This window comes from Agelaius phoeniceus, chromosome 6, assembly GCF_051311805.1.
Source record: "Agelaius phoeniceus isolate bAgePho1 chromosome 6, bAgePho1.hap1, whole genome shotgun sequence".
Classification (NCBI taxonomy): domain Eukaryota; kingdom Metazoa; phylum Chordata; class Aves; order Passeriformes; family Icteridae; genus Agelaius; species Agelaius phoeniceus.
Genome location: NC_135270.1, coordinates 1,806,933 through 1,823,713, shown reverse-complemented (window position 1 = coordinate 1,823,713; position 16,781 = coordinate 1,806,933). Strand labels below are relative to the sequence as shown.

Sequence of the window (16,781 nt, the reverse complement as noted above, 5' to 3'; positions counted from 1 at the left end):
GCACAGACATCAAATAACTAACTCAAATTAAAGAAATCTAAGCCAGATGCATATACAAAAACACCTCATTCCTTTCCTGCACTCCTACTAGATTCAGCCTGGTAAAAAGTAGTCTATTGAACAAATATGCTCTGGGCATAAGATTTGCCACAATTCAAAATTATTGAGAATGCTTCTGTCTTTCACCTAATGTTTGATATATCTCATTAGGTATATTGAAATCCTCATACACACCAGGAAGTAAATGGTCTGAATATTTTGAGAAGTGTGAAGCTAACATGCATCACTTCTGAGGAAAAATATTATCCTCTCCTTTTTTGGTTGTCATTACAAAAGTACGTAGCTGTTTCCTGCGGATGAAATCCCTGAAACTGCACATTCTAGTCTGTACTCGGCAGTAACTGCTCTGAAGCAAAAATAAAAATTCTTGGATTGCAGCTTCTTGTGCAAAGGTTTCCATGTCAGTAACAACAACGTGTGCAACACTTTTAAAGCCTGATGAACTAGAAGACAAGGAGGACTCTGCTAAACACAAAATCCCATACAGTGCCTGGATAAAACAACTGAAGAAAACCACTGCAGCAGCTTGTACTGTCTCTAGGTTTTGGCATTCATTATTTAAGTTCAGTGGAAACTGTTCAGCCTTGAAGTAGACTGACTCATGCACTTTAACTTCCAATTTCCTGCAAACAATCCATTAGTTTTTGGCAAGTTTCATACTGCACAGTACTTCCCTGAAAAGGGCAGCTCCCAAACTCTTCTGATTTCTGCAGCATTTTTTCAGTTTAATGAAAGCAGAATTTGTACTTGTGCCCTTACAATACTGAGTGTGATGCCCACCTGCAGGTGTCTGACACACTTCTCAAAGGCAGATGAATGACTTTGCTTAGAAAGGTTCTCTTCAAATGTACTTGTTGGGACAAATCCTACTGGGCTGTACTGTGTGGGCATTTCTCAGAGCTTGGATGAGCACTGTTAAGTTTTACCTGACAAGGAAAGCAAAAGAAATATTTTCATACTACCTGCACCTCTCCCAAAAGTGTACTACCCACTCTTACACTTCACTGCTTTTATAACAGCTGAAATGAGCTACTTGATAAGTAAATGCTAATTCCATCATTTGTAGCTACAATGGTTTTAAAATTTAGCATTCCCTTCAAATATGTTGTCCCCAAGTGATATCTGAAGTATGTCAGTAACTCAGAATGGAAAATAACTGTGGTATCTCCATTGCCACCAGTTGGTAACTGTATATAAATGTGGTCTAGTAAGCAGGGACTAGTAAAATAATTCTTCCATCCCCAGGATGCAATTATTTAAAAAATGAGAAAAGAGATGAAAGCATCAACATAAATACATGTGCATACAGCTTTCAAAGTACTCAGTGGGATTCCAAATCTCCAGTTTAGCTGACACAGTAGAAGAGCTTTCCACATTAAAATTAATATTTTTTTTTACTCTGTGCACCTTGCAGAGTGTGGTGCTGGAATCTTGAGTTTAACCACATTCTAAAAAAGCTACAGCAAACAGCAGCACAGATTTTCTCACCTCAGCATACCAAATCTCCATCTACACAAGGCAATCATAAATAGGTTGCATAGTTCCATAGCTTTCATATTCATTCAGGGCCTTAGCCCTCTCTCCTGGGGCTGTCAGCAAGCACAATTTAATAACTGAGATGTGCAAACTGCTCCACTCTTTAGAAGAACTGGGCCCATCTCCTCCAAGGGGTTTCACTTCAGTGATAAAACCATCAAATGGGCAGTGGCCATCGTGGCAAAGTCCCTCTGCAGCCATCTAGGCAAGGTGGTCTAGTAGCAAAAAAGTTTACCAAAATGTAGAAGCAAGCTCTAGAATGCTTCAAAGGCTCGTTTTTAAGTTTTTAAAAATACATTGTGACTACCAGGGCATTTTACATATTGTGGGAACTTAAGTGGTTATGGCTGTGGAACTTAAGCACCTAGATCTGCTATGTTATTTGGGTGTTCAGAAGACCAGTTAAAAATGAGCAAGATAATAAAGCTCTACAGGCGCCCGCATTCCAGCTGAGAAAAGTCCAACAGGTCCATTCCCTCCTGCTGTACAGGACACAGGCACAAACCTGACTCCAACAGCAGGTGCTTATTTCCCAGCTTCCTTTCCCAAGCTGGACTGTGTGCAGGTACTTCCACTGGAACTAAGATACACAAAGATGGCAGAACAAAGTTGTAGCAATTGTTACTTACTGCTGAGGGTACCTTCTTTTCTGCACAATTATGTGATGTTTCATAGCAACTCTAAGTTTGTATTATTTCTTGGTATGTGTGTTGTTATCCTCCATCTCAGAAAGAACTCTCTCCTGCCTTGCTGAAGCCCCTGGGAAGTATCCCCAAAGACTGGTTAAAAGCTCAGACAATTAGCATAAGCTTCCCTTTCCCTTTCCTTCTTTCTTCCTTCCTTTCTTTCTCACTTTCTTCCTTCCTTTCTCTCTTCCTTCCTTACTTCTCTCTTCCTGCCTGGTTTTTTTAATAGACTCCCATTTTTTCCCCACTTTTAAAAATGTGCAATTTCTTGCAGCTTTCCTTAAGGTGTCTGATAGCTCCATTCCCTCTTTGCACTCCATTTCCAAGCCTGAGCAGAGAATGTGCCTATTTAGTCCTTAAGCTCTGCCTACTCTGACACGATCCATGTATGCACCTCTTTGAGCCATGAATGCTTTCCTGACTTGCATCTTTGACTTGTGTGCTTGCAGGCTCATTGTCAGGAGGGGAATTAAGTGGTTTGTCAGACTGATCCCAAGTGCTTAGCATCTGAACAGCGTGAAGTTTTACTCCACTGAGTAAGAGAACATTTCCCACAACTTCATCCCTCTAGCCATGATAAGTGCCTACATACAATTCTACTTCCCTGACAAAAGAATAAAAATTACAGACATCCTTATCTCCCTGGGATTTATTACTGGAACTGGAGACTGATGGTTTGAACTGGGGAAGTGAATGAAGCAGAGCTGGCACGCCAGTCATCCAGGGGTTAAGCTAATTTGTTAGTGCCCTTGCTGTTTCTTGCTGTCAGCCACAGTGCATCCACTCTTTAAATTCTAAAAAGAACACCGACCTTTAATCTGTGGTATTAGTTCCTTTGACAAAATGGAAGATTATGTCTTTCTCCCACAAGCCTTCATGCGAAGCTTAGCCAGCTTCCATCTGGTCTGGCTAATTAAATGTAAGTTAACATTAAGTTAAGAGCCAGCTCCAGCCCACAGACCTTCTATTCTGCAACGGCAGATTTATTAATTGCCTGAACCATTTGAGTATTTAATACCAATTTTTGATTACTTCTATTTTCTTTGCTCTCTCATGAAAACAGGGAAATATTTTTGAAGACATATTTGCATAATTTCAGTCCAGAAACACAAAACACCAAGATGTGCTAGTAAGATTCTGAGCAGCCGTAACACTGTCAGGTTTTTTTCTCCTGTATTTGACATGTTAATAAAGTACCATCATAACAGTGTGAAGGATCTGCCTATTATGCACAAGACATGGAATCACTGGAGCTGTACACTTAAAGCTGGCCCTGACCCACAATCTGGCCCTACATGTACTAAAACTACAGCCAGTTGTTGTATTCCTTATTCAGTCAAAACTTTCTTTGACCTTAATGGGCATCCTGTCTGAATGAAGAACAAAGGGATTACATCTAATATGGGAAGCTAGTAATTAGAATCATGCCCACAGCTGACTTTTGATAAAATTAATTTGTAAAAATGAAAATACAAAGAATTTACGAAGTCAAAATCGTGCTTTGTGCTGTTTTAACATTAACTCTGTGTAGGTCTGGTGCCTAATCTATCTCACTGTATTTAACACTAGATGTTAGAGAAGAAAACTATACACTTCAAGACTTTTAAAACAAAAAATACAGCGAAGTAAGATTTATAACTTTTTTTTAACGTCTGACATTACTTTGAGAAAGACTATTATTATGTCAAACATCTTAAACCTCTTAACCAAGCCTTCCTTCTTTGGGAGAGAGTCAAAGATCACATTAAGAAATGTTATTTCTTCATATATCTATTTAATATAATTCCTGCTGCTACTGTATGTAAAGCATATTTAAAAATTCAAACCCAAGCAAACTTCTACCTAGTTCACATATAAAAACCAATTGACAACCAAAGAACGCCAACCAGTTAAAAGTTCAGTTTCATATAAAAATCTAAACTGTATGAGGACACACACCAGAGAGTTAAAAAACCAACAAAAGCTGTGAATGGCACAAAGCTGCCTAATGGAGCAAGACGAACCACAGAAATGAGGAGACCACTGCTTCCTTCCACTTCTTTGCCTGCAGAAGATCACATGAGAAAATCAATTCACACCTTTTCTGCCTCAGTTGCCCAAGCAGATGGTGCAGGGAGAACAAACATTTCTCCTTTTCTGATCTCACCTTAAAATTCTCAGGTGTTTCAGTCAGATGAGATGTTCTGTGTAAGGCCAGACTGTTACCAGCTAATATTATGTTGGGAATAGCAAAGACAAGCAATTTACTTCCAAGAGTCTCTGAAAACAAAACTGCTATTTTAGAGGGTGCAAGACCAACAACAGACACAAAGCATTTCTGACTATCTGTTTATAATACAGGGTTTTCTTATCAACTTATTCCCTTCTCTCATCTATCCATTAAATTATAATGACCTGTTTCCAAAAAAGCCCAAACAACCCAGACCAAAAACCCCAACCCCCTTCTCATTAAGCTTTCATTCTCTGTCCTATCTTCTGCCTTGCTTACTTTACATTTGTGTTCTCTCTGTGTACACCAACTCTGTTTATTTTGATAGCTTACCCTGGGAATGCTATTCTGCACAGAATTAATCTTTTACTCAGGCAAAAGGAGAATGTCTGATAAAATCCACAGGGGGAACTCCCTCAAAAACGAAATAAATGCAATCTGAATGTACTGGTTTGACTCTAAGGCTAGACAGGGCTTTCTGCTACAGGCCATTAAGCTTCAGCTCATTTCCAGAGTACCAGGCGTGCACACAGGATCTGCTGAGCTCCATTCTGACACAGCAGCAGCCGATTCCTCCGGACTCATTCCTGGCACTCGGGCTGCTCGCACCAGCTTTCCTCGTCAGCTGGAGCCACCTTGTGCCCTACAGAGCACCTGCACCCTGCGGGCTGCTGAGGAAACACTGGGTGCACAGGCTGGCTCCTTCTGCACCAGACAACAACTCCTAAAAGCCATTTATTCTACATAAACCGGATTCTACATAAACTGTTTCATTTGCAAGTAACCGCAACAAATGGGTTAAAGATGATTTATTTGCGGGTAACTATTTCAAGTCAGTTAAAAATGAACAGGATAATAAAGCTGCAGATCAACTGGATGCTGATTATTTTGTTTCCAATTCAACCCACCACTGCAGTAAGGATTTACAAGTTTTGCAGGACGCTAAGTCACTTGGAACACTCGTGGTATAATGAGGAATACCACCACTATTTTCCAGTTTATTCCGTGTCCTTACATATGATTGAGAATTATAACAAAGCAGTGACAAGAATGTGAGACCATGAGCTCTCTGCTGCTAGTTCTACTTTGCAGTCAAACAGCAAAGTCTCTCTGCAGTAATGAATTTGAGTGCACAGCATAAGAATGTTTAAAAGTGCTGCAATTCAGATTTGGCCTCTAGCCATAAAATTCTAATGCAGCTTTCAAGCACGCCTAAAGTCAGGGTTCATTTTTTTTGGTCTCATTATAAAACAGGGATCACATGAATCAAATAGGTGTGGACAAACTTCCAGAGGCTACTGGGGCAAATTATGACTTGGGGCCATATTCCTGTTATTCTGACAGGATCAATATCAAATGTGTTGAGGATATAGATATCTCCTTTCCTTCTCAAAACAAGAGTAATGTTCTTTATTCCAAGTGGGTAGGACGGATGTCATCGCACCTTCTAATAAAATTAATACTTATCATTTAAACACATGAGACCTGACAGTTCTCCTTAAACCTGAAAGCATAGGCCACAAAAACCCACAAACAAACCACAAAACCCAAACCCCTGAACTACACAGTTACAAGGAAAAGCGTTCTGACCTTTTACCATTCTTCTTCTTCATGCACTCTGACGACAAGTTAGGCATATCATCTTTTGAATTCAGCTCTGCAATACATTATACTGCATTTACTCTGAGCACTCTGACATTATCATTATCTTCTTTTGTGCCCAACAGCAACTGCAGCTCCTATAATGCCATTATTGTAATTAAGAACAATCTGAACCATTGACAGCATTGCCTCGTTTGCTCTAGAATCCCCTGTGCATTAGTGTTCTTCTAAACCAATATTTCACTATTAATAGTTTGCTACTTTAGAACTGCCTACGGTTAAAAAAACAAAAAAATAGGCCTTAGTCTAACTCAGTGGCCAAAGAAAAAACCTGCTAAGAAAAAAATAAATGAAAGGCTGTGCACTGGCAAACTGTTACACTTTTCTTTACATGTGTTGAAAATGGATTCACACCCTGCCAACCTATTCAGGCCGTTACCCAGGTGAGGAAGCTTATTTTGGCTTGCTTCAAAAGGACCACCTGGACAGATACAAAAGAAAACATCTCTTCTCCCACTAAATGTACCCAAAGTCTAAACTGCAAATGTACTCTGTCTAAACTCTCCCTTTCATTAATCCAGCTCACAGTTGGGTAAGTAGGGCACAGCAATTTAGGCATTCTTGTCTGGGAAATTCTGACCTTAACTGCCGGCCCTGCGGCGCACGTGCTCTGCAGGCTGCCTGCACCTTATCCATGTGTTTGCTGAGGGTGACACCTGCCTGTCCCTGGGCCAGGAAGTGCTCAGCCATAGCCCTATGATCACCCAGCCTTGCCCTTCTGCATTTCCAGGGAAACCACCAAGCGTGGGCTAAAGAGCTGCAGGTGCAATGGCAGGACAGCACTGACACATGAACATGCACCTCTCAGAACCCAGAAACAGCCCCGTCATCAGAAGCAACTTCCATTTTCCCTCTGCAGTAAATGAGAAGCTGGAGTGCTTAATTCCACCAGAAAAGAATCCAGCAATCATTACCTGCATGCTGTCTGAAAAGGGACCATGGCTGGTAATGTGGAGTTTTGGCTATTTGTAGTAGATGTGAACACAGGAAAGCAGCATATGAAGAATGACCAAAGAAACATAGCTAGTGGAAAAGAGCTGGTAACTCCCAAGGAAATTTACATTGATGTGGTGGCAGACTTTTTCTTCTTGTGAACACGTATTTCATTAAAAAATTACCAACCTTATGTTAAAGGAATATTCAGGAGATGGCAATGCTCAGGCTACATTTGGAATTTTTTATTCTTTCAAAGCTTTTGCAGCGTGAGATTGTATTTTTATGTCTGGGAAATCACTGCTGGGCTGGAGCTGCTTCTCTCTCTACTAGAGTCTCTGCCCAGAGCTTCTGATGGGGAGCAGTGCTCACTGACAATTGTTGCACCCCCTCTCCTCCTAAAGTCCCTTTTCCCAAGTGGGATTTCATAGGTTTCCCTATGAATAAAAGCTAATATCACTCATCACTGGATCAGTGCCACAGACTGCTCTACCACTCCACTGGAGGGGCAAAGAAAAGGAGCAGCTCTATGCTAAGCAGGAATCAGAGAAGCCTGAGGGACTTAACCATAACCAAGAATGCAGCTACCAAGAATGACTCACAGAAATTCATATTCCAGGTGTTTTCTTTCACAAAAATAATTATCTAAGAAAAAGTAACATATTGTCAACCATGGTACACTGTGTGCTGCTTGACACAAAGATCAATAAGAAGTCAGGAAGGGAAGTGCAAAGATTAAAAGGAAAGCAGTATTGCTAAGTCAGGACCTTTTGTGTTAAATCCACATATATGATCAGAACATTTCATAGCACCACATGCAATTACTTCCCATGGACTACTACAAAACTGAAAGGAAACCAGAGCATTTGGGAGACTGTAGAGCTTTGTTATTTCACCCTGCAATTCTTTAATATTTTGAGAGAGATCACTGCTTGCTGAACAGTGGTACAGTCTAGAGGCAGGTGCAGGATTTGGGTGAACAGATGGTGGCTAATCTTCCTAATACAGCCCTGCCAGCACAACTTGACCAGTCACATCCCTAGGTTTTTTCTGGCCCTTGGTTTTCCCTGGCCTGAGCACAGCTTTTCAAGGGGTAGTTGCAGAGCAGACTAAGGATTCACAAAAGGCTATTGATCTGATTTTGCTTTTGGTCCAAGACATCTTTTGTTTGTATTTCAGTTTGGTCACTAAAGTGAATTAACTCACTGGTGCACTCAACACAGACATACACACACAATTCCAACAGGGATAAAGGTATTCAAGCCAAATAACATTATCTATTAGTAAGTATTAGCACACCAAGCAGAAAATGCATGATGATGCATGTAGAGAGCAAGGCTTTGCTACCCAGAGCTCCAACTACAGAGCAGCACAGGAACTCCTACGAGCTGGAGAAGGCACACAGAACACACAGAGAGCAAGCTACACCTTCAGCCCCAGCCCAGCCCCACCTCTGGAAGGGCTGCAAGTGAAAGTGTGAAGCACTGCAAAATCTCCTGCCTTGCAGCTCATCCTCCCTCGAGCAGAATGGCATAACAGTGCTTCCAGCACAGCGCTGACTGCACCACCTGCAGTGTCAGCTGGCCTTTCAGGATGTCCTCTGGTGGGGCTGGCTGCACTTCAGCTGATAAAACAGCTTGTTGTTAGGGATACAACAGCTGTATTTGAACAGGAACTGGTGTGGGCAACACGAGTTTAGACACACCTCAACCACTGATTTTCTAAAGCTTCACTTCAGAAAGAACTGTGTCCCAGTTCAGCAACTGCTGATTTCACCCTCAGCAACACCAGCATTTTGCTGAAAAAGACTGCAGAACTCTGGATTAAGTCATTAGGAAGCACTTGATCTCAGATACAGTGACATAACAAACAAACTGGACTGTCCTTATCTTAATCTCCATGAGAAAGGCAGAGAGGCCAGTACCAAACTGTTCCGCAGGGAGGGCATCATTTAATGATTGTGAAAGAAAATAAAAATTGGGATACATCCCAGAGATTCTGCCCAAGGGACACTTCTAGAAGCACACACCTGTACTTGCAGGAAGCTGCCTTTAAGGTGGGAGGTTTCAGAAGATGTAAATCCAATGAGAAATTTTCACCAGTCTTGGCCTCTAGGTCTTCTCTTACCTTCAGGGCAGATTCCTTTAAATGCTATGGGAAATATCAGAGCTCTAAAACTCCAGATTCTCTTGACAGCTCACTCACTTCACTGAGGGTGAAAACTTTATCCTCAGCTGAATACCTCATATTTATTCAACAGCATTATTCAATTATATCCACCTTCACTCTGCAAACTGGATATATGTTTTTATGAGGATGATCTAAGGGAATGCATGTTTTAAATCTGGAGATGTAAAGGAAAAATTAGCATTGAAACAAAAGTGCATCAATCTGAGCTGGTGCCTAGCTGGTTTTGGTAGGGTTTTTTGGTTGTTTTGTTTGTTTGTTTTTTATTTTTGGTTTGGGGTTTTTTTGTTTGTTTGGGGTTTTTTTTGTTTTGTTTGGTTTTTTTTTTTTTTTTTCTTTTCAATGGCTCCATCCTGTAATCTGAAAGCATTGGAGGCTCTTCAACCAATTGTTCAATGCAGGTTTATTTTTAGCTGAAACCTCAGCTCAGATGATGGAGGAATTGTTTAAATGGGAAAAAGTCAGGAAATAAAAGGCATACTTCTGCAGCAGCTGACTTGCCCACATAATTTAGGCTTTTGCAAGTCAAATGCAAAGACAGTTCAGTGGCTCTACTGCCCTCATGCAGGTAGTCAGAGAACAGAGGAATTCTGTTTTGGGTCAGAACAGGAGATCAAAGCCCTGGGCCCTGGTACTTGGCAGAAATGCCCTCTTTCTAATACTAACAGGAAAGGGCAAAGCAACAGAAGCTTCATAACAGCTTCACAATGCTAACAACATGTCACAAGAGGTATTTTATGATTTCTGAACACAAGATGTCTCTGATGGCCAACGTGATTCACACACGCACCACTGGAGACGTGCAAGATCCACACAGACTCACCTTTAGCCCCCACCCCCCTTTCCTTTTAAAAAACATTTCTGGCATCCAGAACACCTCACAGCAGTAAGTTTCAGAAAACAATCGTGCACAGCCTGGCTCTGTGTCCCCTCCACACACATCCCCTCACTGCATGCACGGCTCCTCCTGCCCCCAGTGAGCCAGCACCACGGGCTGCTTTGCCTCCTCCCTGGCACACACGAGGCTGGCACTGCCAGCACAATCCTGCACCTGGGAGAGCTAACCCCCCTGCACCTGCTGGGAGGCACTCACATCTAGCAGGCATGCACACACTCAGCTCTGCCACGATAGCCCAGCTCTGCATATACACTCAATAACCTGTCTGGGAGAAAAGCTGGCACCTGGGACTCGCATATTCCTGCAGATTTGAGCTGTACATGAAGCACGTGGACCGAGCATAACTGGACTGGGCCCTGCATGAATATTTGGTTGAAACAATGAACTTTTAAGAAGAATTTCAGGATCCTATTTTATTTTTGAGATTCAGAAACGCATTCACAATATTTCATGTCTTTCTCTGAAGCAACTGGAGTCAGAGGCTATTAAAAAGGGGGAGACAAAGAAAGCTCCACCTGGGCAGAGCCAGCTGGACAGATGCTGAACAGCCCCAAGCAGGGCAGAGATGCCATCCACATTCATCCCTGGGAGCTCTGTGGCATTCACATTCTCTGAAAAACCCCTTTGCCCAGGAGTTTTCTCCTGGGAAGCTGAGAAGCCTCAGAGAAAAAGGAAAATTTTTATCCCATTTGCTTCTCCTGTGTTGTGCTCATGTGGAATGTGTTTGGAGATTGTTTACCCACAGGTGATTGTTCCATTGGATTCTGCTGTGAGTTGTTTTCACTCTTTGGCCAATCATGGTGAGGCTGTGTAAGGACTCGAGAGAGTCACGAGTTTTCATTATCATCTTTTTAGCCTTCTGTAAGTATCCTTTCTCTAGTCTTTAGTATAGTTTAGTATAGTATTCTTTAATTCAATATAGTACCATAAAATAATAAATTAGCCTTCTGAGAACATGGAGTCAGATTGATCATTCCTCCCTGCCATGGGGCACCCACAAATACAACAGAGCTGCGTCTGCAGGGCCATTGCCATCCCAGCCCAAGCAACAGGAGGGTGCTCAGCTTTCAGAGGCCATTCTCTTCCTTTCCACTGAGCAATCCCTTCCACCAGCACAGCACAGCACAGCACAGGCCTCTCCAGATAATGCCCTGACAATGTGGCTTCAAAGCACAGGAACAGCAGCCTGGTGCTGTCCTCCTGAGGAGTTTCTCTCCTACTGCACGTGTGCTCAGAAGGCCTGAAGCAGTGAAGTGACAACAAACAAAGCAAGTGGACCTCCCCTCTATTTTTCTGTTTGTCCACGTTCCTTCCACAGAACAGAAGTATTTTATGTACTTAAGAGAACTTGCTCCAAGGCAGTAATTCCTTCAGTGGTGATGCTAACAGGTTTTGCCCAGCATCACCAGGGACACGGAAATCGCACAGAATACAGGGAAAAGATTCTGAGCACATTGCAGTCGCTGTGCAGTGAGGTTGGTGGGGAAGCACGTCCGTGTCAGACAGCAAAACCAGCAGCTCAGCCACTCTGAGGGGACTGTAAGGCCATGGGGTGATGTCCTGGTATGTGCAGTGAGAGGCAGAACGGGAGCAGCACTGGTCAGAGGGACAGTGAAGCCTTTCCCACCTCTCCCTTTCCCCAGGAGAGTCCACATGCCCTCCTCTAAACACCAGTATGAAATTAGCACCCAGGGGTTCATTTCCATCATTCATGACATACATCAGCAAATATAACAGTATGACACATATCATTTCTTCCAGCTCCTGCTTTTAAATACAGCATCAGGGAAGAGCAGAGGAAAAGAAAAGCCTGGTGAGTGTTTCAGCCAGCCAAGAACCTCTTACACAAGAAAGAGACAAGCACTAACATCTACTGACACAAAAATGAGTCACTTGCAATTGCTCTGCAGCAAGTTGCAGAAAGAGGTCCAAAGAAAATCAATTAAAATCTAGCAGAACACTTCTTCTACATCAAGAAATAAGTTTACTTCATTGGAAAAGGCCCAGAGCAAGACCAAGGCATGATCTTTCTGTCAGTGAGCCCCACAGCTAAGCATTTTCCTCATGGACTGCAGAAAGACAAACATTTTATGTAAAACACCTGAAAAGCTTTCATCAGCCTATTTTTACTCTCTGTATTCTTAGATTTTTCTGATTTCATATTATACCATAAAATACATGAAGTAAAGATTAAGAAAGTTAAGGTTATTATCAAAACCCACCAGAATTTACAATATTTTACACTGTTAACATACTCTTCCCTGAGTATGAGTACTCTTCCCTCTTCCACACAGAGAGGCACACTGCCTACCCCACATACCAAAATTAAATCAGAACAAGACAAACACAAAAAGAAGAAATATCATAAGTGGAGGACAGCAGAAAATTCATTCTTTCTCCTGCCCATCAGCCCCAAATAAACTAGGCAGAAGAGCAGTCAAATTACTGAAATTGATGTCACATCAATTGCCAAACTGACTGAGCCCGTACAATTGCTCTCCACCACATTCACGGGTTCAAGCTGTCTGTTTCCCATCTGCTCCTCTGCAATTTAAGCAATTCTGAACTTCACTCTCTGTACCCAAATGTGTCACAGATTTATCAGCATGTCAGGGGCCAATTCTTTACATTCTCCACTAAGGTAAGCTATTAGAGGGAGCAAATTTTCTCTGTTTATAATTGCCAGGCCAGGAAAAAATTTAAGGAGGACAATCACACGTGACCTTACTAAATCCACCATGAAAAATTCATTAGATAACACAATCTCCACCTTTTTTAAAAAGGCCATTTTGTTCTCTTCTTACATGTGTTTAAAGACATGTTTAGTACACAGTACAGAACACTGTAACCAGCTTACAAAAAATCTAATTTGTGGGCCTCTTTTTGCTCATATGATGAGCTCCACCATGTATCTGAACTCCTGGCAGATAAGGACTGGGATCCTTCACTAGCATATATGGGGTGGCCAGTCTTTACATGCCTTTCAGCAATAAAGGGGATGGAACCCTATTCAAAACCACAAACAACTTTTGCACGCCACAGTTCAGTTTGCAGACAGGCTGTCAAGTATTTTTGTCTTTGTTCACAGTTCTCTCACTGCCTAAAAAGCTAATTTAATTAGTTCCAAACATACTTAATAATTAGTAATTTTGCTACCTTAACAGAATGTATGCTCCATTTAGAGATGCAGCTGCAGATGCTCTCACAGGGAAGACCAAAGCACAATGTACTCATCCTGGAATTACACCCCTGGTGATGAGATAAATGAAAACCAGACTATGGCTCTACGTGACCGACAACATAAACAAATCTGAGCTCCAAATTCCAGATTTTATCCAATACTCTCTAATATTTAATGGCAATGTATTTTCTATGTTAACATATGCCTTATGGTATGACTTATCCCTGCTTACATCCTGTGTGATATCTCAAGTATCTCAGGTTACTCTCTTTGTTTTGGTCAGTAACTTGTGCTCTGATATTAGAGAATTAATTTCACTTGTCTAAACTACCCTCACCTCTTTCACTCTTACCATTGCCAAGAACTTTGAAATACATAAGCAAAGGTTTGCTATATATTTTATATATATATATTTATGCATATAAATTAACATCAGTACTGAAATTGCATTTTATGTTGTATTATAAACTATTTCTGCTACACCTAAAACTACATAAACTTTTACTCTCTTCATCATAAAGTCACTTCAGATCCTAAAGGATTTTCATTTGGTGAAGCGTTTTGGCACTGGCTCTGTTGTTGCAATATACAAAAATGTAGTTTTGACAGCAATTAAAACACCTGTTGATGACAAAAATACAAAACTCACAGACATGTAATCGTGTATCACCTACAACAGTTAACTACATATATAGCAGAGATGGTACTAAAGTGTAACCAGCATAGTCCCTACAAGAGATTTTTTTTGCATTTTTTGCATTATTAAGAACTACCAGTTCTTCACCCTTGTGGTAAAACACTGGAGTAAATCAGTATGCTTCTTCTCTATGTAACAGCAGAATTTACACCAACTGAAAGACATGGAAATTTTTCAGATGTCCCTCATTTATCCTGACTTATACTGACCATTTTCCTATACATACTGTGTGTAAGCAGCTGAAAAACCACGTGCACTTCTATGACCAAGACCCACCTCCATGGGAAACCTTCCTCAGGTTGGTTAAAGCAGGAAAAAACCACCAAAGCTCAGATCCTAGATGAGCAAGCAAACTGACCTCTGAAATTCCTAGCTAGGCTTCAAGAACACATGGAGCCCTACAAAAAAAAATTCATTAGGTAACACAATCTCTAATTAATCTAATTAATTAGATAACACAAACTTAAGATGGAACCTATGTGGGCCACAGCCAGCAAGGCACAATGCTCATTGTTTGCAAACTTGTATTTATTTTTAGTAGAGAAAAAACTAAGAAGTAAGAAAGAGGACAGGCTTCACAGTAAGGCTGAAGGCACCTGAATGTGTTAAAACCCATAAATCAATAAAAAGAAAGATAAGATAGCATACTATCAATTTCACCTCTATATATGCTTCCACCTGATAAATGTCACAGATACACACCCAAGTAAAAAGGATACTATGGTGAATTTAACACAATACATTTTTGTCCATCAGCAAATAACGGTCCTTACAAAGTTAATAAAAATACCCCCAGCTCTCTAAACCAGTTATTTTTAGACAGACCTTAGAAAATTGGGAAACACAAAAGACAAGGACAATGCAGTTTCAAAATTTCAAAAGGACAGATGATAATGAAGTGGCAGGTGCAGGTTTTAATCAATAAATGTAATACATTAATGAGAAGAAGCATGATTTCACAGAATACATATTCTTGCAAGATTACAAGATAGTGGATGAAAATAACTGCTGCCTCTAACAGTTTGCTGGAGATTTGTGACTTCAGACATCTGTCACTAAGGAAAAAAGCATTTAACAGTAAAAACAGTACTAACGACAATGTCATGGACATACCCGAACTGCCACAAACAGGCTTACTTCAAGGTCTCTAAACACACCTACAGCATGGACTCATCAAGGAAGACTGTTGCTAGTTCAGTGTTGCTAATAGTCACAAATACTCTAACAAAGTAATTTTCAAAAGTAGGTAATTAATGGAGCTGTCATTCTTTACTATTTCATCAACATCTGGTCCATCTGCAATGAGCAGAAAAAGCCAAATAAAGTGAGCACAATTGTGCAACATGGTTTTCATTGAAAAGCAAGGCCGTACATCACAGAAAGATGACGTGATAGTTACAGAATGAGGAGCCGTACCCTCCCAAGCGGTGTCATCCTTGTCCCCAGCGCTGGGGCTGCTCTGAAATGCTGCGTGCCTGACTCCAGCGCCCGTGTGCACATGAGGAGCAAGGGGCTGCTGAGCCTCATACCCTTCCTCACACTCACAAGCAATACATTTTGCTCGAAAAACTCATTTGAAGTGACAGTTAGGTTAGCTCTATTTGCATCACATTTAAATTAAGCTCAGCTGTGAAAACGACGGGTGAGCGAGGGGTAAATTCCAATTCTCTCGCTCTTATGGGATTTCACACAGGAAATTTCAGCGGGAGGTGGGTATTAATTCGCATGTACGGACAAAGAACCAGACTGCTGTACACGCTCGGCGTTCTGTAAAGGTTCTGCAGAAGTATTCTGCTCAGCACGAGGGTAACTGCGTGCCGAGCCGCGGAGGAACGATCGCTGCCCTGGAACTCGTGCCTCGCACAGAGCGCTGCGTGCTGACCGCACCGAACGCACCGCCTGGTGACTCACACCGGGTTTGGGCGCCCGCGGCACCGGCTTTTGGGGGGCCACGGAACCGGGTTTGGGTTCCCACGGCACCGGCTTTTGAGGGGCCACGGAACCGGGTTCGGGGCTGCCCGCGGCCCAGCAGCGGAGGCAAATCCCGCTGAGGGAAAAAATCCCCGTGCGCTCCCAGGCCTGCGGGGCCCACCGGCCGCCCGCCCGCTGAGGGCAGCGCTCCTTCCATCCGTCCTTCCCCGGCCGGGCCCACAGACGGAGCGCGGGCGCGGCCCCGCACCCAGATCCCTCACACAAACAATGCACACACGCTCCGGGAGCAGCCCCGCACAGAAGGCCCCGGGAATGCTGCCGGCGGGGCCGGGGCGGCTCCTCCCTCACCGCTCGCCTGCCCACCCCACCCCACACGTCCTTCCCCGCCAGCCCCTTCCTCCCGCTCCCCAGAGCCTTTTCCTCTCCCCCTGTCTCCTCCCTCCCACCCCCCCACACAGTAAGGTAACTCCCAGGAAACATGCGAACCTGTTAATTTTTACCTTCCTTGGCTTTTTTCCTCCTGGCCAGCGTGCCACCGAGCTTGCCCAGGAAGGAGTCATCCTTCTTTCTGGAGGGGGGAGATTTCGGGGTGGGGGACTTGGGGGAAGAAGGGGATTTCTGCGGGGAGGTTGCCATGCTGGGCCAGCCGCCGCCGGCGCTGAGGGACGGAGCAGCGGCACGGCTCCGAGGCCCGGTGCCGTGGGAGGCTGTTCCCGGCTCTGAACGGAAGCGGAATTATTTCAAGCATTTGAGGCAGCTCCTGCTCCGCTCTCCCGGCTCTCCCGCTCCTTCCCTCCCTC

The 16,781-nt window shown here is 42.8% G+C and overlaps 1 protein-coding gene across 2 annotated transcripts in view; it reads right to left on the bottom strand.

Annotated features, from left to right (window-relative positions):
* PARVA (parvin alpha) overlaps nt 1-16,781 on the bottom strand; it is a 63,642-nt gene extending 46,861 nt beyond the window's left edge. The window contains exon 1 of one of the 2 annotated variants that reach the window (XM_054635161.2): nt 16,482-16,781. In XM_054635161.2, coding sequence (XP_054491136.1) covers nt 16,482-16,617 — 136 coding nt within the window. In that variant the 5' untranslated portion in view covers nt 16,618-16,781. Of the gene's footprint in view, nt 1-16,467 lie in introns of both variants that reach the window. The other variant, XM_077179479.1, reaches the window with a different exon arrangement.